The sequence below is a fragment of the Panulirus ornatus genome, chromosome 63, assembly GCF_036320965.1.
Source record: "Panulirus ornatus isolate Po-2019 chromosome 63, ASM3632096v1, whole genome shotgun sequence".
In the NCBI taxonomy this organism is placed as follows: Eukaryota; Metazoa; Arthropoda; class Malacostraca; order Decapoda; family Palinuridae; genus Panulirus; species Panulirus ornatus.
Genome location: NC_092286.1, coordinates 13,529,762 through 13,553,235, shown reverse-complemented (window position 1 = coordinate 13,553,235; position 23,474 = coordinate 13,529,762). Strand labels below are relative to the sequence as shown.

Sequence of the window (23,474 nt, the reverse complement as noted above, 5' to 3'; positions counted from 1 at the left end):
GTGCTCAAATTACAGAGGTATAAGTTTGTTGAGTATTCCTGGCAAATTATATGGGAGGGTATTGATTGAGAGGGTGAAGGCATGTACAGAGCATCAGATTGGGGAAGAGCAGTGTGGTTTCAGAAGTGGTAGAGGATGTGTGGATCAGGTGTTTGCTTTGAAGAATGTATGTGAGAAATACTTAGAAAAGCAAATGGATTTGTATGTAGCATTTATGGATCTGGAGAAGGCATATGATAGAGTTGATAGAGATGCTTTGTGGAATGTATTAAGAATATATGGTGTGGGAGGCAAGTTGTTAGAAGCAGTGAAAAGTTTTTATCAAGGATGTAAGGCATGTGTACGTGTAGGAAGAGAGGAAAGTGATTGGTTCTCAGTGAATGTAGGTTTGCGGCAGGGGTTTGTGATGTCTCCATGGTTGTTTAATTTGTTTATATATATATATATATATATATATATATATATATATATATGAGTGGATGGGTCTTTCTTTGTCTGTTTCCTGGTGCTACCCCGCTGACGCAGGAAACGGTGATCAAGTATGATGATAATGATAATAGTTTTACTGAACTTTATCAATGTGAATATGTACAGTATTTGTATGTCAGCCTAAATTTTCATAATGTCTTCACAATGATTTACTTTTTATGAATAACAAATCTTACTGAAAAATTTTATGTGGGTTCAAGTAACATTTGCATCATGGATGGTTTTCCTCAATGGATGGCATGGTTCTAGAACAAGTTCTTTATTTTTGTTAACACATGGGATCAAGAGGCAATGTTTGATTATGTATGTTTAGGACAGCTTTGTTGGATATTGGCCTTTGCCTACGAAATTGTATGTCAACTAGTTATTGTGACATACAGAGAACTGTCATTGCAGCAGTATAAATGACTTAATTTTTTAATTTCAGACTTTTGTCAAGAATTGATGCAGATACTGCTGTTGTGATGTCGTCCATAGTTGGAGTTTGTGTGAGAATGTTCCTTGAACGTAGAGAGCAAAGTCTCAGTCACTTTACTCATGATTTTACTGTGCTTACTGTTCCTGATGAAAAAGTCCAGCTTGTTGAAAATTTCTTGTCACAACTCTATTCTGAACTGGAGCGGGATCCTATGTGGATAAGTAAGTTTATTTTTTTATTTGAATGTAATTGTATAAGTGAACCATTATGTTTAAGTGATTTGTACACCTCAGGAAACAACCTTAGAAACTTTTCTTGAACTTTAAGTGCATTGAGGCATTGTATTGTTTTGTGGTTAGATAATGCAAAATTTGTCACTGCCCACAGTTACAGGTGTTTAGCTAATGTAGAACCTCAGAAGATCACATTTTCTGCATATCTCATATTCCTCTAGGCCTACGAATTTCTTTGCAAGGACATATCCTCAGCCCTTCATCTAATTCCATGCACTTTACTCACACATGCTTTTGGTCTTTCATCATCTCATCCTTATTATACTCTGTTTTGTATATACCATTACTGTCATAGCACTCCATCATTATCATTGTTGACCAGCCACTTCATAGTCTTATCTCCCCTTGATTTCATCATGGCAGCAAATGGAAACCATGGAAGTGGAAGTGAGTCATAGGATGGGTGAGGGAGCAAAGGTTCTGAGAGCATTGAGGAAAGTGAGGAAAGAGAGTTTGTCACCTGGGAGGAAAAAATGGGTATGTTTGATGGTATATTTTCCTCAGTGGTGGTGTATGGGTGGGAGGTATGAGCTGTAGATGAGAATGTATGGAGAAGGGTAGTTGTGTTGGAATGTTTGATAACAATATGGCGGTTTGAGGATGGTAGATGAAGTGATAAGAAGGTAAGAGAGAGTTGTGGTAATAAGAAGAGTATGGTTGAGAGAGTTTAAGAGGGTGGGCTGAAATGGTATAGACATATAGAGAGAATGAGTGCGGAGAGGTTGACAAGTCAAAAGGATGTTTATGTGAGAAGTGGAGGGGACATGGAGAAGGAGTACCCCTAATTGGATATAGATGGTTGGAGTGAAAAAGATTTTTAAGTTCTTTTGTTTGAACATGCAGGAAGGTGAAAGGCATGCATAGGATAGAGTGAAGTGGAGCAATATGGTTTACGGGGAGCAATGTAGTGTCAGTGGACTTGGTTGCAGATAGGAGTTTGTGGTTTTGATGCATTACACATGACAGTTGGAGATTGGATATGAGCAAATGAGGCCTTTTTGTCATTTGCTCCTGGTTGTACCTTACAAATGCAGGAATGGTAAATGTATGAAAAAATTTTGTCTGCTGACCAAACTCCATGTACACATTTCAAGAAGTCCCATATACACATTTCAAGGAGTCCATATTATTTTGCCATGTTCAGCATATCATTCCCCCAACCATCACTCCTAAACATAGTAGTGCTGTAGTCACTATTTGTAGCCTTTGAATCCAAAGGGTTAGATATATTGAGAATGCTTTTGAAATGATATGAAGTATCACTGGACTGAACCAGGGCATGTGACACAGCCAGGGTCAACCACAGAAAGAATTATGTGACTTGGTTGTAGATAGGAGTTTGTGGTTTTGATGCATTACACATGACAGTTAGAGAATGGGTATGAGCAAATGAGGCCTTTTTGTTGTTTGCTCTTGGTGCTACCTTACAAATGCAGGAAATGGTGAACAGATATGAAAATAATTTTTCTGCTGACCTCTTGAACATCTCAAGAGGTCCATGTTAATCAACCATTGCCCCCAGAGGTAATAGTGATGAAGTTGCATTTTGTAGCCTTTGCATCCAGTGGGTTATATGTATTGAGAATAATCTTAAAAGGATATCAAACAATGACTCCAGTCATGAGCACAGCCTGAAAGTGCCCACTAAGAGGAGAAACACATATGATGGATAATAGATTAGGAAAGTAAAGAAGAATACCAGGCAAAATGTGAAGAAATAAGTGATTTGAGAGTGATTTTTATCCCTGGGGATAGGGGAGAAAGAATACTTCCTACGTATTCCCTGCTTGTTGTAGAAGGCAACTAAAAGGGGAGGGAGTGGGTGGCTGGAAATCCTCCCCTCTCGTTTTTTTTTAATCTTCCAAAAGAAGGAACAGAGAAGGGGGCCAGGTGAGGATATACCCGCAAAGGCCCAGTCCTCTGTTCTTAACGCTACCTTGCTAACGCGGGAAATGGCGAATAGTATGAAAGGAAAAAGAAAAGAGAGTGATTTTAGTGGGAGTAAGAAAGAAGAGGGAGGTTGGCATGAGATCCCTCCACCCACATCCTAATCACCTTTAGGCTGAGAGATTATGTGACAACTGCACCTAATTTTCCCTTTATGTTATCATAGGGGTGATGGAGGATCTTGGAAACAGATGATGGTAAAGAGCTAGAATTTTTCCAAGCATCTCTTGACTATAAAGTTATAGTGAAGTGCACAGTATATCATTTTGTGTGCTCAGTGTACTATTGCTGCGTATATGGATATTTTTCTTCGCAACCATTGTACCTGTGTGAAACATAAGAGTAGACTGGGAAACAGGAACTCCATGTCCTGTTCTGTTTTGTGGAAGGATCACCCACAGATATGCCAGCCACACCCCCCTCTCTTCCCTCTCATTTGTAGAGTGCATGGAGTAATATTTCTGACTATTTACATTATGCCTTGCCAGTTGTGTGTTTGTGTAAGAAATTAAGGGTAGAGCATGATACCAAGTTCATGAGAAAAATAAAGAAGACAACATCCTCTCACTTACCTCAGGCTGTCAGATGTTTCAGCCATTCCCCTCTTCCTGCTTAATCAGCATTTCACAAGGCAAACACTAAAGTAGTGATGTAACATTCTGTATGTGTTCTTTCACTTCTGAATATCATTCTGTAGTTTGTAAAGGAAAAAGATTTTTTCTTATTTCTTTTTAACTGTCGCTGCAGCAGTCTTAATATCCACCATACACTGTGTGTTAGATATGCTCAGATATTTTAAACAAGATATCTCCTTATGTTTGTTATGATGATTAACTGTAACACTATTCTCTGAACGAAATGATTATAGCTTAACATGGTGAAAAACTGTATGCATGTGACATGTTCCAAGTAACATAGGGTGCTTCTCTGCCAGGCGTGTGAGGTACTCCAGGAGTACTGCCAGATATATGTGGTGAGTTGTGTTTAATTTTTGGAAGTGTTAATTTTGCCAACAGATGTGATTACTGATGGTTTTCAATTATAGATATATATTCTCCTTTAAGAATGGCTCACCACAGTAAACAGAAGGGAAAATTATGTGGTTGTATACAACATAACTGTAGTGAATGGATTGATGTGATTGCATAAACTGTGATGGAATTTTCAGGAAGTTACCCTGTTTAAAAATTAATTGCTGAAAATTAGGTTGATATGTTATTAGGGACATAGAGAACATAAAGAATCACTTGTCAGCAGTTATTACCTATGATATACTTTGCCAAGGGTACTGGGCTATAGCTAGATACAATGGACATAACAAGCTTAAGACCGCCTCTTTATGTAGACTGAAAGTCTTCTGTTGGTGATGGTGATTGTCGTGAACTAGGAATACAGATGAATATCAAAGCAAGAAATTTGGAATATTTGTTATAAACTGATGGTTACTGATATGGAGAAGCATCTTTAGTCATTGAAGAATTGATATTATATGTTCTTTCTTATTTTTTCAGTCATACTGAAATTCTGTATTTGTCTCTTCTAACAGGTAGCACGAGTGAGCAGTTACATGCAGCACAGTTAGCATTAGAACGGGTTGTAATGTCTCACATCTATATCCATGCTCTTTATCCAAATGGTGATGGAGATGTATCCAGAGACCAGTGAGTCCAAGTTTGTTTCAGTAACTGTACTCATCTGTTTGCTTTACCTATTAAGGGCATATTCAGAAGTTAGATATAGGTAAGGGGTCTTCCCCAGAAGCTGTTGACTGATACTGCTGGGAAGGGTCATTCACCTTTTTTTAACCTTAGAATTAGGTATATTTACAGGCATGAATGTATTCAGCAAATTAGCCTTACCCTTACTTTACCATGAATACAAAGATCTGCTGGTTTTGTTTTTATTGTAATTTTGTTATATTGTGGAGATTTTCCATTGTACTCTGTAAATAGAATTCTATAATGTGATGTATCTACAGAACTCCTATGCTATAAACAGGGTAAGCAATCTTAGTGGTAGGTAGTAGGTGTAGACAGCCACTGACCAGGGAGGTATATTACTGGTATTAACCACCTGGGTATTAAGAAGGTTAGTGACAGCTGCATAGTGATCCAGCACTTCAGTGTCAAGTTGCAATGCTCAGACCCAGATAGCTTTTTCTTTTCTTTCTGCCTCACCCTCATGTGGTCTGCTGGCATTCTGTCCACAAACATACAATCTTTCCTTGTCACATTTAACACTTGACAACACTTAATTCACATAACTTAGTCTTTGTAACTGTAAATTTTCCTGTACTAAGGCCTATACACTAGCACTGCCTTTTGGCTAAATGATAGCAATAGATAGTAATAGTAGGTAGGACCATTAAGACAGGAGCAGTAGGTAGAAACTTTAGGTATAGGTAGTTGGTAGGAACATAAGCTGGGAGCAGTAGGTAGAAGTAGTAGGTTGGATATTAGGCAGAAACATTTGGCAAACACAGTAGATAGAAGAAGTCTGTTGTAACATTATATAGGAACCTTTGAAAACGGTACACTAAAGTTGCCCTCTGCCAGTGGCCTGTTAAGGGTGAGGCCCCAAAGGCTAAGAAGTGGTACTGGAGTTCATCAGTTATGGAAACTCTTTTGCCATGGTCACCCCTTTGAGGGAGTTCCCAGAGGGAATTGAAATCAGAAATATAGATGGATAGATGACAGTCTTAGTGAAGGTAGTTGAAAACAAAATAATTTGAAGTCAAGATAGGTTTCATTAGTAAATGGGGTTTATGTTCCTGACCCCTTCCTCCAGATGCGTTGCTTTCAATTTTGGGTATTTTGGAAAGTGTGATTTTGGAAATGTATACATCAGAGGCATGCAAGACTGTGAGTAGTACTCGCTATTACAGGTTTTTGTTTTCAGCAAGAGCACTTCCCTACAAGTGCCTACAATCAAATTTTGATGTGATGATAGGGCTAGTGTAAAGCACTCACCTCTTGTCTTGCTTGCCAGGTTATACTTGGTGTATTTTTGGTTGATATATTTTAGGTGTATTCCCAGTAATTATTCCCAACTTGATAATCCTGATGGTGCATGGAGAGCATAGGGCAGTGCAAATTTTTTTTTTAGGAGAGGTTGGTGATGGGTCATCATGGTGATAAGCAGATAGCAGCAGCATCACGTTGCATTGAAAAAAGAGCTCCTCATGGGCTACAATAGAAGGAACACTGGGCACCAGAGCTCTATCTATGGTACTGCTGTGGCAAACAGATGTTGGCAAAAGCATACATGCTAATATAGATGGTGGAGATGCTAGCATCACTGGGGGTTGGGTAGATCTGAAAGAAATAGATTAAGGTGGACTGCTTTGCTGTTTACTGTTTCTTTAAGAAAATCTCTTTATGGATAGCAGACATCATGATATAATCATCCCATCCTGTAAACATGCATCAGTCTCTTCATGGATCAGTTGTTATTATTCATAGGGTAGTAAGCCAGCCTCTTTATTGTCCACCAGTGCTCTTCATGGTTAACTTCTTTTTGCTGTTGTGCCTCCCGTTTCTCCCTCTTGGTCAGTTTTATTTATTTCCCAGCTCTCATTTATTCTTCATAAGACACATGTACTTCTCATAAGTTTCAAAATCATCAAACCTGACATTCTGGCCAAGTTTGACAATCTGTGCTACTTTAAGGTTGGTTTCACAAAACCTTTGAAGTCATGAAGACACTTCTACCACTTATTCTTCTAAATGTCATTCTTGGTGCTGGTCTAGAGTTTATCCCATGTGCCATTGCTGTTTTCCATTGCATGAAAGGTAATCTCAGCATAAATGAAAGACTGAAGGCTTGTTAGGTTTATTATAAGCTTTAAGTAACTGGGGAAAATGTCTGCCTCAAATAGTACATTTTTAAAAAATGGCTATTACTCGTTGATCTATGGGCTAGATTTAGGAGGCAATTTTGAGTAGCATAAACACCACTTTATCATTAAGATATACGTCATTTAGGTGCATATGGAGTACTGGGCAGACTGAGGCTTTAAAACTGATGTTCATGGCGATAGTTCTTCCCCTCTACACAAAAACAGTTCTCAAGCCAGTCTTTGAAAAGTTTTGATGTTCTCAAGCCTTCTCATATGATTGCCAGGGAATTTTTAGGGTATACTATATAAACCCTTTTGTGGCTTGTGATTTAGGGAGTGGTGTACTAGTGCTGGAACAACTTGCCCATAAGATTTCCCATAGTGTTGCTGCAAAGTAAAAGTGTTTGTCAATCTTTTGCTGCCTTAAAGCCTGGATCATTCATCTCTTCATATTCTGTTGGGAAATATGAGCAGGTTTCATTGGCACTGAGCAGTTGCTGAGGTATGGATTCCTGAGTCAGCATCATAGCATTAAACTGCTGAAGAAACTTAGAAACTGCATCATAGTCAGCAATGGCATCCTTCAAAATCATTCACAACCTCTCTCCACAACTACTTCCAAACTTGAGTTCCATGTTTTTTGTAAAATTTCATTTAAAGAGTACTCTGTGTTGTTAATGCAGTGGTCATTGTTGTAGTTTTCCAACAATCAGTAATTGAGAGATTTAGTTCCCATCTGGTCTGAACATCTTGTGAAGATGTGGCAACTTTATTAAGACTTGAAAGTAGCAGTTAAAACTTGTTCCATTGGATATGAGAATGAGATTGGCACTAGGAGGTGAGAAGAGTACCTCCAAGTTAGGATGAGGGAACTGGAGACTTTTGGGTGGTCAAGGGTGTTATCTAGCACAAGTGGCAATTTGAACTTTGAATGCAAGGTTCTTTATCATTGGTTACCTTTCCACTTTATGGATGAAGCAGTTGTGGAATCAGTCATTGAATGTTGTAGCTGTCTCCCATACCCTCTTGTAGGTGTGCTAGGACACTTGTGAGGTAATTCTTGTTGTGTCTCTTGTGAAGGCTTAGGTACTAAGGCTCAATATAGACACACTGAAAGACACCAGCAGCATTTCCACACTCACAAGAAGGGTAGGGCAGTCCTGAGCTACCTTGAACTGGGAGCAGTTTTTTCTTCTTTTGACAGGTGTTATTAGGCATTTTGTTCTAGAAGAGGCTGGGCTCATTTGCACTGAACACTGGTTTTACTGATAACCTGTCTTATCAAAAAGTTTCTTGAAATTTAGGGTAAACTTTTCACAGCAGCAGAGTCAGCTGATGCTGTTTTCCCTGCTGGCTTCAAGTTGTGCAAGTTATACCTTTACTTAAAGTTGATAAACCTACTTTTACTCGCCTAGAAGGTTTGCTTGCTGTGCTAGAGCTGCTTCTTTCACCCACTGAAGCTTCACGGAAATGTTTGTACAGATATTTGGTGGTAGTTAGTAGGCAGGGAGGTATATTGTAGGTACTAGTTGCCAGGGTATCGGGAAGGTTAGTGACAGCTGTGTAGTGAGCCAGCAATTCAGTGGTTGTTAAGTTGCACTCCCCTTTCCAATGTAGCTACATTTTCATTCTGCCTCTCACACACAATCTCTCCTTGTCACACTTAACTCTTGACAACATTCAACTCACACAACTCAGACTATGTAACTCTAGACTTCCCTTTGGTGAGTCCTATGTGCTAGCCCTGCCTTTTGGCAAAATGGTTGGAGCAATAGATAGAAGTAGTAGGTGGGAACATTAGAGAGAAGCTTTAGGTAGAGTAGGGTGGAACATTAGATAGACACATTAGGAAGAAGTAGTTGGTAGGAACCTCTAGAACACTGTGGCCTGTTATGGATGAGGCATGAAAAGCTAACAGACAGCACTAAAGCTCACCAGCTATGGAGACTTTGCTGTGGCCACCCCCTTAAGGGAGTTCACAGAGGGAACGAGCATCAGAGATGTAGATAAACAGATGAGATTTGGCCATTCACCTAGTCAGTGCTCCACAAAGTGATACCAGTTTCTGATGCTGATCATCTGTCCACAGACTCATCATTTTCTCCATGCATTGTGTGAGTTATACACAGCAAGTGAATTTTTTTTTTAGGGGGGGATTGACTAACACTCTCATAGACAGTGACCTTATTTCTTAATGTATCTTACGATGATTCATTCACACCATAATGTGTTCTGAGAGATATAGCAGATTTGTTGCAATTAATGTGTTGATTACTTCCATTTATTAACAGAGTGACATCTCTTTCTTCTGCTTTTTGGCCACTTTCAGTTTTATCAGTCACATAATTTATGGAGGCATTATGGGGTGATATTTTACAATAATGAATTGCAGTTGTGAGCATATGAAATACCAGAGCATAGTAACACCAACAATGACATTGTGTGTATTTGGAGGGATGCAGTGTACAACAAAGCGTTTTGTCAACAAGTTACAAACTTAGAAAATAAGTAATCCATTTAAAGATAACTTTAGAATGCTAGAAAATAAGTAATCCACTTAAAGATAACTTTAGAATGCAAGTTTTACTGCAGGAAATAAACTACTTTACACACAATGATTTGGAAATTATACTGAATTTGCTAACATTTTAGCAAAACTAAACAGTAGAAAATATTTTGGGAAGGAAATGAAAGATGAGGTTCTCTGGTATGAATATTTCATTCCTCTGACAGTAGATGTTTTGGTAATGAGACACAAAATGATATTCTCTGGTATGAATACTTCATTCCTCTAACAGCTATCCAAGTTTTTCAAGATTTAAGTAATTGAATCACTGTTGTGGTAGTAATTCATCCTGGATAGGGAACAAATCAGTGCTAGAGTATCTACAGGCAGTAACATAGATTGTTTTTGGATAAAGCTGCAACAATTGCATATATTTAATGTTCTCTCCTTCCACACATTCTTCATCGCTCCCAGAACCTTTGCCCCCTTCCCCACCCTGTGACTCACTTCCGCTTCCATGGTTCCATTTGCTGCCAAGTCCATTCCCAGACTTCACTTTCTCCAATTTTTCTCCATTCAAACTTACATCCCAATGAACTTGTCCCTCATCCCTACTGAACCTAATAACATTTACTCTCAATTTTCTCCTTTCACACACTGACTGAATTTGGAAAAGTGTGTGAAAGGAGAAAGTTGAGAGTGAATGCGAACAAGAGCAAGGTTATTAGGTTCAATAGGGTTGAGGTTAAGTTGATTGGGATGTAAGTTTGAATGGAGAAAAATTGGAGGAAGTGACGTGTTTCAGATATCTGGGAGTGGACTTAGCAACGGATTTAGTCATGGAAGCAGAAGTGAGTCACAGGGTGGGGGAGGAGGCAAAGGTTTTGAGAGCAATGAAGAATGTGTGGAAGGAGAGAATGTTAAATCGAAGAGCAAAAATGGGTATGTTTGAAGGAATAGTAGCTCCAACAATGTTATATGGTTGCAAGGCATGGGCTGTAGATAAGGTTGTATGGAGGAGGGTGGATGTGTTGGTAATGAAATGTTTGAGGACAATATGCAGTGTAAGATGGTTTGATTGAGAAAGTGATGAAAGGATAAGAGAGATGTGTGGAAATAAAAACAAGTGTGTTTGAGAGAGCAGAAGAGGGTGTGTTGATTTAAATAGTTTGGACATATGGAGAGAATGAGTGAGGAAAGATTGAGAAAGAGGATATATGTGTCTGAGGTGGAGGGAACAAGGAGAAGTGAGAGACCAAACTGGAGGTGTAAGGATGGAGCAAAAAAGATTTTGAGTGATTGGGGCCTGAACATATGAGAGGGTGAGAGGTGTGCTTGGAATAGAGTGATTTAGTCATGGAAGCAGAAGTGAGTCACAGGGTGGGGGAGGAGGCAAAGGTTTTGAGAGCAATGAAGAATGTGTGGAAGGAGAGAATGTTAAATCGAAGAGCAAAAATGGGTATGTTTGAAGGAATAGTAGCTCCAACAATGTTATATGGTTGCAAGGCATGGGCTGTAGATAAGGTTGTATGGAGGAGGGTGGATGTGTTGGTAATGAAATGTTTGAGGACAATATGCAGTGTAAGATGGTTTGATTGAGAAAGTGATGAAAGGATAAGAGAGATGTGTGGAAATAAAAACAAGTGTGTTTGAGAGAGCAGAAGAGGGTGTGTTGATTTAAATAGTTTGGACATATGGAGAGAATGAGTAAGGAAAGATTGAGAAAGAGGATATATGTGTCTGAGGTGGAGGGAACAAGGAGAAGTGAGAGACCAAACTGGAGGTGTAAGGATGGAGCAAAAAAGATTTTGAGTGATTGGGGCCTGAACATATGAGAGGGTGAGAGGTGTGCATGGAATAGAGTGAATTGGAATGATGTGGTATGCTAGGGTTGATGTGCTGTCAGTGGACTGAACCAGGGCATGTGAAGTGTCTTGGGTAAACCATGGAAAGGTCTGTGGGGCCTGGATGTTGGAAGTGAGTTGTTGTTTGCCAGTGATGCAGCTCTAGTGGTTGATTCAAGTGAGAAACTGTAGAAGTTGGTGACTGATTTTGGAAAAGTGTGTGGAAGGAGAAAGTTGAGAGTAAATGTGAATAAGAGCAAGGTTATTAGATTCAGTAGGGTGTTGGGACAGGTCAATTGTGATGTAAGTTTGAATGGAGAAAGATTGGAGGAAGTGAATTGTTTTAGATATCTGGGAGTAGATTTAGCGGTGGATGGAACCATGGAGGCAGAAGTGAGTCACAAGGTGGGGGAGGAGGCAAATGTTCTGGGAGTGACAAAGAATGTGTGGAAGGAGAGAATGTTATCTCTGAGAGCAAAAATGGGTATGTTTGAAGGAATATTAGTTCCAAAGGTGCAAGAGGTGAAAAAGGGCAAATGAGAGTTGGGGTGAGAGAGTATCATTAAATTTTAGGGAGAATAAAAAGATGTTTTGGAAGGAGGTAAATAAAGTGCATAAGACAAGAGAACAAATGGGAACATCTGTGAAGGGAGCTAGTGGGGAGGTGATAACAAGTAGTGGTGAAGTGAGAAGGAGATGAAGTGAGTATTTTGAAGGTTTTTTGAATGTGTTTGATGATAAAGTGGCAGATATAGGGTGTTTTGGTCAATATGGTATACGAAGTGAGAGGGTCAGGGAGAATGGTTTGGTAAACAGAGAAGAGGTAGTGAAGGCTTTGTGGAAGATGAAAGCTGGCAAGGTGGCGGGTTTGGATGGTATTGCAGTGGAATTGATGAGGAAAGGGGGTAACTGTGTTGTTGACTGGATGGTAAGGATATTCAATGTATGTATGGTTCATGGTGATGTGCCTGAGGATTGGCAGAATGCATGCATAGTGCCATTGGACAAAGGTAACGGGGATAAATTACAGAGGTATAAGTTTGTTGAGTATTCTTGGGAAGTTATTTGGGAGGGTATTGATTGAGAGGGTAAAGGCATGTACAGAGCATCAGATTAGGGAAGAGCAGTGTGGTTTCAGAAGTGGTAGAGGATGTGTGGATCAGGTGTTTGCTTTGAAGAATGTATGTTAGAAATACTTGGAAAAACAGATGGATTTGTATGTAGCATTTATGGATCTGGAGAAGGCATATGATAAAGTTGATTGAGATGCTTTGTGGAAGGTATTAAGTTTGTATGGTGTGAGAGGTAAGTTGCTAGAAGCAGTGAAAAGTTTTTCCCAAGGATGTAAGGCATGTGTATGAGTAGGAAGAGAGGAAAGTGATTGGTTCTCAGTGAATGTTGGTGTGCAGTAGGGGTGTGTGATGTCTTCATGGCTGTTTAATTTGTTTATGGATGGGGTGGTTCGGGAGGTGAATGCAAGAGTTTTGGAGAGAGGGGCAAGTATGCAGTCTGTTGTGGATGAGAGAGCTTGGGAAATGAGTCAGTTGTTGTTCGCTGATGATACAGTGTTGGTGGTAGATTCAGGTGAGGAACTCCAGAAGCTGGTGACTTGAGTTTGGTGAAGTGTGTGAAAGAAGAAAGCTGAAAGTAAATGTGAATAAGAGCCAGGTTATTAGGTACAGTAGGGTTTAGGGTCAAGTTAATTAGGAAGTAAGTTTGAATGGAGAAAAACTGGAGGAAGTAAAGTGTTTTAGATATTTGGAAGTGGATTTAGCAGCGTTTAGAATGATGGAAGCGAAAGTGAGCCACAGGGTGGGGGAGGGGGCAAAAGTTCTAGGAGCCTTGAAGAATGTGTAGAAGGTGAGAACGTTGTCTTGGAGAGCAAAATGGGTATGTTTGAAGGAATAGTGGTTCTAACAATGTTATATGGTTGTGAGACATGGGCTATAGATAGGGTCGTGTGGCGGAGGGTGGATGTGTTGGAAATGAGTTGTTTGAAGATACTATGTGGTGTGAGGTGGTTTGATCAAGTAAGTAATGAAAGGGTAAGTGAGATATGTGGAGAGAGCAGAAGAGGATGTGTTGAAATGGTTTGGTTACATGGAGAGAATGAGTGAGGAAAGATTGACAAAGAGGATATATGTGTCACAGGTAGAAGGAATGAGAAGTGGGAGACCAAACTGGAGGTGGAAGGATGGAGTGAAAAGGATTTTGAGGGATTGGGGCCTGAACATACAGGAGGGTGAAAGGTGTGCAAGGAATAGAGTGAATTGGAACAATGTGGTGTACTGGGGTGGACGTGCTGTCACTGGATTGAACCAGGGCATGTGAAGTGTCTGGGGTAAACCATGGAAAGTTTTGTGGGGCCTGGAGAGCTGTGGTTTCGGTGCATTATACATGACAGCTAGAGACTGAGTGTGAATGAATGTGGCCTGTTATGTCTTTTCCTAGCTCTACCTTGGAGGGGGGAAGGGTGTGTGCTATTTCATGTGTGGCAGGGTGGTGATGGGAATGGATGAAGGTAGCAAGTATGAATATGTACGTGTATATATGTAATATGTCTGAGTTTGTTATTGATTTATTTTATTTTGCTTTGTCGCTGTCTCCCGCATTAGCAAGATAGCACAAGGAAACAGACGAAAGAATGGCCCAACCCACCCACATGCACATGTATATACATACATGTCCAAACACACAAATATACATACCTATACATCTCAACATATACATATATATACACACACAGACATATACATATATACACATGTGCATAATTCATACTGTCTGCCTTTATTCATTCCCATCGCCACCCTGCCACACATGAAATGACAACCCCCTCCCCCCACATGTGTGCGAGGTAGCATTAGGAAAGACAACTAAGACCACATTCGTTCACATTCACTCTCTAGCTGTCTTGTATAATGCACTGAAACCACGGCTCCCTTTCCACATCCAGGCCCCACGGAACTTTCCATGGTTTACCCCAGACGCTTCACACGCCCTGGTTCAATCCATTGACAGCACGTCCACCCTGGTATACCACATCATTCCAATTCACTCTATTCCTTGCACGCCTTTCACCCTCCTGCATGTTCAGGCCCCGATCACTCAGAATCTTTTTCACTCCATCTTTCCACCTCCAATTTGGTCTCCCACTTCTCCTCGTTCCCTCCACCTCTGACACATATATCCTCTTGGTCAATCTTTCCTCACTCAATCTCTCCATGTGACCAAACCATTTCAAAACACCCTCTTCTGCTCTCTCAACCACACTCTTTTTATTACCACACATCTCTCTTACCCTATTATTACTTACTCAATCAAACCACATATTGTCCTCAAACATCTCATTTCCAGCACATCCCCCCTCCTCCGCACAACTCTATCTATAGCCCATGCCTCGCAACCATATAACATTGTTGGAACCACTATTCCTTCAAACATACCCATTTTTGCTTTCTGAGATAATGTTCAAGACTTCCACACATTCTTCACCGCTCCCAGAACGTTCGCCCCCTCCCCCACCCTATGATTCATGTCTGCTTCCATGGTTCCATCCGCTGCCAAATCCACTCCCAGATATCTAAAACACTTCACTTCCTCCAGTTTTTCTCCATTCAGACTTACCTCCCAGTTGACTTGTCCCTCAACCCTACTGTACCTAATAACCTTGCTGTTATTCACATTTACTCTCAGCTTTCTTCTTTCATACACTTTACCAAACTCAGTCACCAGCTTCTGCAGTTTCTCACCCGAATCAGCCACCAGCGCTGTATCATCAGCGAACAACAATTGACTTACTTCCCAAGCTCTCTCATCCACAACAGCCTGCATACTTGCCCCTCTTTCCAAAACTCTTGCATTCACCTCCCAAACAACCCCATCCATAAACAAATTAAACAATCATGAAGACATCACACACCCCTGCCACAAACCAACATTCACTGAGAACCAATCACTTTCCTCTCTTCCTACACGTACACATGCCTTACATCCTCGATAAAAACTTTTCACTGCTTCTAACAACTTACCCCCACACCATATATTCTTAATACTTTCCACAGAGCATCTCTATCAACTCTATCATATGCCTTCTCCAGATCCATAAATGCTACATACAAATCCATTTGCTTTTATAAGTATTTCTCACATACATTTTTCAAAGCAAACACCTGATCCACACATCCTGTACCACTTCTGAAACCACACTGCTCTTCCCCAATCTGATGCTCTGCACATACCTTCACCCTCTCAATCAATACCCTCCCATATAATTTACCAGGAATACTCAACAAACTTATACCTCTGTAATTTAAGCACTCACTTTTATCCCCTTTGCCTTTGTGCAATGGCACTATGCAAGCATTCCTCCAATCCTCAGGCACCTCACCATGAGTCATACATACATTGAATAACCTTACTAACTATTTGATAACAAAGTCACCCCCCTTTTTTTTTTTTATATATTCTACTGCAATATCCAAACCCGCTGCCTTGCCAGCTTTCATCTTTTGCAAAGCTTTTACTACCTCTTCTCTGTTTACCAAATCATTCTCCCTAACCCTCTCACTTTGCACACCACCTCAACCAAAACACCCTATATCTGCCACTTTATCATCAAACACATTCAACAAACCTTCAAAATACTCCATCTCCTTCTCACATTACCACCTCCCCATTAGTCCCCTTCCCTGTAGTTCCCATTTGTTCCCTTGTCTTACACACTTTATTTACCTCCTTCCAAAGCGTCTTTTTATTCTTCCTAAAATTTGATAATACTCTCTCACCCCAACTCTCATTTGCCCTCTTTTTCACCTCTTGCACCTTTCTCTTGACCTCCTGCCTCTTTCTTTTACACATCTCCCAGTCATTTGCATTATTTCCCTGCAAAAATTGCCCAGATGCCTCTCTCTTCTCTTTCACCAATAATCTTACTTCTTCATCCCACCACTCACTACCCTTTCTAATTTGCCCACCTCCCACGCTTCTCATGCCACAAGCATCTTTTGCGCAAGCCATCACTGCTTCCCTAAATACATCCCATTCCTCCCCCACTCCCCTTATGTCCTTTGTTCTCACCTTTTTCCATTCTGTACTCAGTCTCTCCTGGTACTTCCTCACACAAGTCTCCTTCCCAAGCTCACTTACTCTCACCACTCTCTTCACCCCAACATTCTCTCTTCTTTTCTGAAAACCTCTACAAATCTTCACCTTTGCCTCCACAAGATAATGATCAGACATTCCTCCAGTTGCACCTCTCAGCACATTAACATCCAAAAGTTTCTCTTTCGCGTGCCTATCAATGAACACGTAATCCAATAACACTCTCTGGCCATCTCTCCTACTTACATACATATACTTATGTATATCTCTCTTTTTAAACCAGGTATTCCCAATCACCAGTCCTTTTTCAGCACATAAATCTACAAGCTCTTCACCATTTCCCTTTACAACACTGAACACCCCATGTACACCAATTATTCCCTCAACTGCCACATTACTCACCTTTGCATTCATATCACCCATCATATAACCCAGTCTCATGCATCAAAACTACTAACACACTCACTCAGCTGCTCCCAAAACACTTGCCTTTCATGATCTTTTTTCTCATGCCCAGGTGCATATGCTCCAATAATCACCCATCTCTCTCCATTAACTTTCAGTTTTACCCATATCAATCTAGTTTACTTTCTTACACTCTATCACATACTCCCACCACTCCTGTTTCAGGAGTAGTGCTACTCCTTCCCTTGCTCTTGTCCTCTCACTAACCCCTGACTTTACTCCCAAGACATTCCCAAACCACTCTTCCCGTTTACCCTTGAGCTCCTTTTCACTCAGAGCCAAAACATCCAGGTTCCTTTCCTCAAACATGCTACCTATCTCTCCTTTTTTCTCATCTTGGTTACATCCACACACATTTGTGTTTGTATACGTATGTATATGTTGAAATGTATAGGTATGTATATGTGAGTGTGTGTGTGGGCATTTATGTATATAGATGTGTATGTGGGTGGGGTGGGCCATTCTTACATCTGTTTGCTTGCGCTACCTCGCTAACGGAGGAGAAGGCGATTAAGTATAATGAAATAATAAATATATAACATATATTCATTTATTACACTTAATCACTGTTTCCCAAGTTGGCAAGGTAGTTCTAGGAAACAGATGAAGATTGGCCCATCCACTCATATATACATATATATACATAAACACCCATACACACATATTACATATACATATCAGCATGTACACATATACTTACATATACATGCACAGACATATACATATATACACATGTACATATTCATACTTGCTTGCCTTCATCCATTCTTGGCACCACCCTGCCCCTCAGGAAGCAGCATTGCTGCCCCCAGTTTCAGCGAAGTATATATTCAGAAAATTATTTGAAACCACAAGTGAAAGAAAACATTAGAATATAAGCCATAATAAGGGTAACACCTTACAACTAGCCCCAGATTAATTTCAAATGTGCTGCCAGTTCTTGGTCAGTATGCATATGCCAACCAGAGGTGTGGCATGCAGTAATGATAACTTTGAATTAGAATATTACATTGCTTTCCACTATGTCATTGCCATGGAAAAAGGCAAAAAGCTGATCACAGCTTATTTTAGAAATGTCTCATATCAACATGACAGTGATTAAGAAACTGTGATGAAGAAAATTCATAAAGTTCTGAGAGCAATTCCCTGTCACCTCTCAGAACAGTAATCAATTCTTATTGAATGAAATGAGTGATGCTTTTCATATAACAATAGTGAATCACCAGCACAAGATGATATTGACGCAGGAAATTGTGGTTGTAAAGTTGAAGATAATGAAATTGACCAAGATTATGTTAAGGCAAAAACTGATGACATATTACTTTAGATTTGTTCCTAACCTGTATGATAATGATCTGGAAAACTGTGATGAAAAATGTATCTCGAGTTCACTTATAGTGATTTCTTATTGGCAATGCAAGGTAACACTGATATATTAAATGATGGATGTGAAATCTTAGGTAATGAAATTGAACCACTGTCATTTAGTGGTTGGCCTTACTGAAAATGAAGATGATAGTGAGTAGGTAATTGTACCAACTCAGTAGAAAACTGGAAAAAAATATTAGGCTTTGTAAGAAAATGTGCCCAATGATAGTGACTATAGAATCAATATAGACAGTGAGGATTTTATAGATTCATTGTAAGTGTATTCTGTACTGTTCTGTATTACATGAAAGAATTTCTTATTTTGTAGATTATGAATAATTCATGATCTTTCATTAAAAACATGGTGTATTATTATAAGAAAATATTAAAGGGCCAGATTTAAAGAGATGCCAAGGGGCTGTGTGTTTCTTGCTTGTAAACACTCATCAAAAACATTGTATATTATCCTTGTTTATGTTTATTTTAAGATACATAACACATAGTTACAAGGCATATCTTAATGTTATAATTAACTTGAATAACAGTGAAGACAATGTAGGTGGTGGCAGTCAGCTGAATAAGTCTTTATCTAAGGTTTCAGCCAATCATTGTGTGGAGGCAGAACCCTATGGAACCCTAGTGCCATTTTCAGGTTGGAGGAGGATTGGTAAACTATATGTATATATGGGATGTTTGAGCAGTGTTTTGGTATTAGTTATATTTCATGGTGAAAAGGAATATTGTGTGTCACAAATTAATTGTATCATGCAGCCAGAGGGTTAATTATGCAATATAGTACTACATTACATATTTGCTCACCAAAGAGGATGTTGAAGTTCCTTTTAAGGTTTTGCAACATGTGTGAAGGTAAAGTGGGACCTCCATTTCAGAACTCATATTTTTCGTAACCCTTGGCAAACCTTTTTCAGTTTCATAACTTGAAAAAGGCAAGGCAGCAGGTTTGGATGGTATTGCAGTGGAATTTATTAAAAAAGGGGGTGACTGTATTGTTGACTGGTTGGTAAGGTTATTTAATGTATGTATGACTCATGGTGAGGTGCCTGAGGATTGGCGGAATGCGTGCATAGTGCCATTGTACAAAGGCAAAGGGGATAAGAGTGAGTGCTCAAATTACAGAGGTATAATTTTGTTGAGTATTCCTGGTAAATTATATGGGAGGGTATTGATTGAGAGGGTGAAGGCATGTACAGAGCATCAGATTGGGGAAGAGCAGTGTGGTTTCAGAAGTGGTAGAGGATGCGTGGATCAGGTGTTTGCTTTGAAGAATGTATGTGAGAAATACTTAGAAGAAAGCAAATGGATTTGTATGTAGCATTTATGGATCTGGAGAAGGCATATGATAGAGTTGATAGAGATGCTCTGTGGAAGGTATTAAGAATATATGGTGTGGGAGGAAAGTTGTTAGAAGCAGTGAAAAGTTTTTATCGAGGATGTAAGGCATGTGTACGTGTAGGAAGAGAGGAAAGTGATTGGTTCTCAGTGAATGTAGGTTTGCGGCAGGGGTGTGTGATGTCTCCATGGTTGTTTAATTTGTTTATGGATGGGGTTGTTAGGGAGGTAAATGCAAGAGTTTTGGAAAGAGGGGCAAGTATGAAGTCTGTTGGGGATGAGAGAGCTTGGGAAGTGAGTCAGTTGTTGTTCGCTGATGATACAGCGCTGGTGGCTGATTCATGTGAGAAACTGCAGAAGCTGGTGACTGAGTTTGGTAAAGTGTGTGGAAGAAGAAAGTTAAGAGTAAATGTGAATAAGAGCAAGGTTATTAGGTACAGTAGGGTTGAGGGTCAAGTCAATTGGGAGGTGAGTTTGAATGGAGAAAAACTGGAGGAAGTGAAGTGTTTTAGATATCTGGGAGTGGATCTGGCAGCGGATGGAACCATGGAAGCGGAAGTGGATCATAGGGTGGGGGAGGGGGCGAAAATTCTGGGGGCCTTGAAGAATGTGTGGAAGTCGAGAACATTATCTCGGAAAGCAAAAATGGGTATGTTTGAAGGAATAGTGGTTCCAACAGTGTTGTATGGTTGCGAGGCGTGGGCTATGGATAGAGTTGTGCGCAGGAGGATGGATGTGCTGGAAATGAGATGTTTGAGGACAATGTGTGGTGTGAGGTGGTTTGATCGAGTGAGTAACGTAAGGGTAAGAGAGATGTGTGGAAATAAAAAGAGCGTGGTTCAGAGAGCAGAAGAGGGTGTTTTGAAGTGGTTTGGGCACATGGAGAGAATGAGTGAGGAAAGATTGACCAAGAGGATATATGTGTCGAAGGTGGAGGGAACGAGGAGAAGAGGGAGACCAAATTGGAGGTGGAAAGATGGAGTGAAAAAGATTTTGTGTGATCAGGGCCTGAACATGCAGGAGGGTGAAAGGAGGGCAAGGAATAGAGTGAATTGGAGCGATGTGGTATACCGGGGTTGACGTGCTGTCAGTGGATTGAATCAAGGCATGTGAAGCGTCTGGGGTAAACCATGGAAAGCTGTGTAGGTATGTATATTTGCGTGTGTGGATGTATGTATATACATGTGTATGGGGGGGGGTTGGGCCATTTCTTTCGTCTGTTTCCTTGCACTACCTCGCAAACGCGGGAGACAGCGACAAAGTATAATAAATAAATAAATAAATAACCTTATATTATTTTGGAATATTTAGCAGTGCATTCTTTCTTACCTTTGTACTGCTTCCTGATGAAGTTATGGAAACATTTACACAATGTTTGGTAAACTTTTGATGAAAGATTAGAAGTTGTCAGATTTGGATGACTGTTAATGGATTGTTAGAATTATAAGATACTGGAAAGGTGGATAATTGGACTTTTTTGTCATGTATAATTTCTATATATGCCCACCTATCCTGCCTAGCAAGTAACATTAGGAATTTAGCTTTCAAGGGAAGATCCATGCTTTATTGTTGTTCTTAATAGACTAATGTGTTACATTCAGCTAGTTGTAGGTAATGTTCTGTTTGTCAGTGCTTAATCAAAAGAAGTAAATGCCAGAGTTCTTTAGTTATGGAGACTGTTGCTGAGGGAGTTCCAGTAGGAACAGGCATCAGGGATATAGAGAGATAGATAGATAGTTTGCTTGTGATATTTGTTGCCATGGTAAAGGAAGGATAATTTAACATGTCTTGTGCAGCTCACATAGATGTTTGAAAAGATTGATTTCTTTTCTACAGGTGTGCATGTTGTGTAATTGATAAGACCTCTTTAGATATATCTTGAGCAGAATTCAGTAGAAAGAGTGAGATCAGACGCTTTTATACTGATGGGATTTTACTTACTTAAGTAATAAAAAGACATCTAATTAATATCCTTACAGCAGTCAAGATTAACATGAAATTAACTTGCAGGGTTTTGCATGATCATATGAAGAAACTGGCTGCAGTGATCACACCAACCCATAAAGACCTAAGGATACCTAAGGTCAGTTCCACAAAACCTAATCTTTTCAATGGTAAAACTAAATTTTTTTGTTCATACTTGATCGCTGTTTCCTGCATTAGCAAGATAGCTCCAGGAACAGATGAAGAAAGGCTGCATCTACTATCATCCAATCTCTATCTGTCATGTGTAGTGCATGAAACCACAACTCCCTATCCACAAGAACCCACAGACCTTATGGTTTACCCCGATTTCTTCACATGCCGTGGTTCAGGCCGTTGAAAGCACATTGACCCATGTATACCTCATCGTTCCAGTTCACTCTAATCCTTGCATGCCTTTTATCCTCTTGTATGTCCAGGCCCCAATCACCCAAAATATTTCTCACACCATCCTTCCGTCTCTAATTTGATTTACCTGTCCACCTTGTTCCCTCCACTCCTGACACATATATCCTCTTTGTCAACCAATCGTCACTTGTTCTCTCCATATGTTCATATGATTTCAGCACACCCTCATTAGTTCTTTCAACCACAGTCTTTATTGCCACACATCTCTTACCCTTTCATTACATACTCAGTCAAACCACCTCACATCACATACTGTCCCCAAATGTTTCATTTCCATCACATCCACTCTCTGCATAGCTTCATCTATAGCCCATGCCTCACATTCTTATAATATTGTTAGAACTACTATGCCTTCATACACACACACACACACACACACACACACACACACACACACACACACACACACACACACACACCTAGTTAATGATCTCTCTTTCCACACATTCTGCTTCGCTCTCATGACCTTCGCCCCCTTACCCACCATGTGACTCATTTTCATTTCCATAGTTCCATTCGCTGCCTTGTTCACTCACAGATATCTAAGACACCTATCTTCCCCCAATTTTTCTCCAGACTCACACCCCAACTAATCTGTCTCTCAACCCTGCTAAACATAATAACTTTGCTTTTGTTCTCATTTATCCTCAACGTCCTCCTTTCTCACTCCAAACTAAATATTATGAATACCTTATGATAGATATTGTAGTTTTAACTTGATAAAGTAAACAAAAGATCTCAGGGCCTCCATGCCAGGCAAAGGCTATGAATGAGAATGTACAGAAGAGGGTTAATGTGTTGGAAATGAAATGTTTGAGGACTGTATGTGTTGGGAGGAGGGTTGATCGAGTAAAGAATGATAAGGTGAAAGAGAGCTTTGGTAATAATAAGAATATAGTTGGGAAAGCTGAAGAGGGTTTATGCATACAGATGGTTTGGACATAGGGAAATAGGTGAGGAGAGGGTGAAAAAGTTGGATATATATGTCTTAAGTAGAGGTGACAAGGAGGAGTAGTAGACTTAAAATGGAGGTAAAAGGATGAAATGAATAAGATTTTGAGTGCACAAGGTCTGAAAATACTGGATGATGAAGGGCCTATGTAGGATAGAGTGAACTGGAATGATGTGGTGTACAGGGGGTTATGAGCTGTTAGTGGACTGAAGCAGGACACGTAAAGCAGTCGAGCAGACCAAGGAATGGTCTGTGAGGCCTAGTTATAGATAAGGGGTTGTGGTTTTGGTGCATGACACATAACACCTAGAGAGTGGGTGTGTGTGATTGAGGTATTCTCTTCATCTGTTCTTGGCATTACTTTGCTAACACAGAAATGGCAATCAAGTATGAAAAAAGAAATGTCCCTGTTACAGTTACAAATGAATACTGTACCAGTAATAATTAAGAAATTTGTAGTTTATATTGGTAATTCCAAATGCAGTTAATTATTCAATCTTTAGTGGTATA

At 39.9% G+C, this 23,474-nt stretch overlaps 1 protein-coding gene across 1 annotated transcript in view; it reads left to right on the top strand.

Moving 5' to 3' along the window:
* Window positions 1-23,474, top strand: part of Gapvd1 (GTPase activating protein and VPS9 domains 1) — a 141,294-nt gene that overhangs the window by 107,436 nt on the left and 10,384 nt on the right. Inside the window, exons 17-19 of the mRNA XM_071656428.1 lie at window positions 917-1,128; window positions 4,694-4,808; window positions 21,632-21,704. Coding sequence (XP_071512529.1) covers window positions 917-1,128; window positions 4,694-4,808; window positions 21,632-21,704 — 400 coding nt within the window. The remainder of the gene's footprint in view (window positions 1-916; window positions 1,129-4,693; window positions 4,809-21,631; window positions 21,705-23,474) is intronic.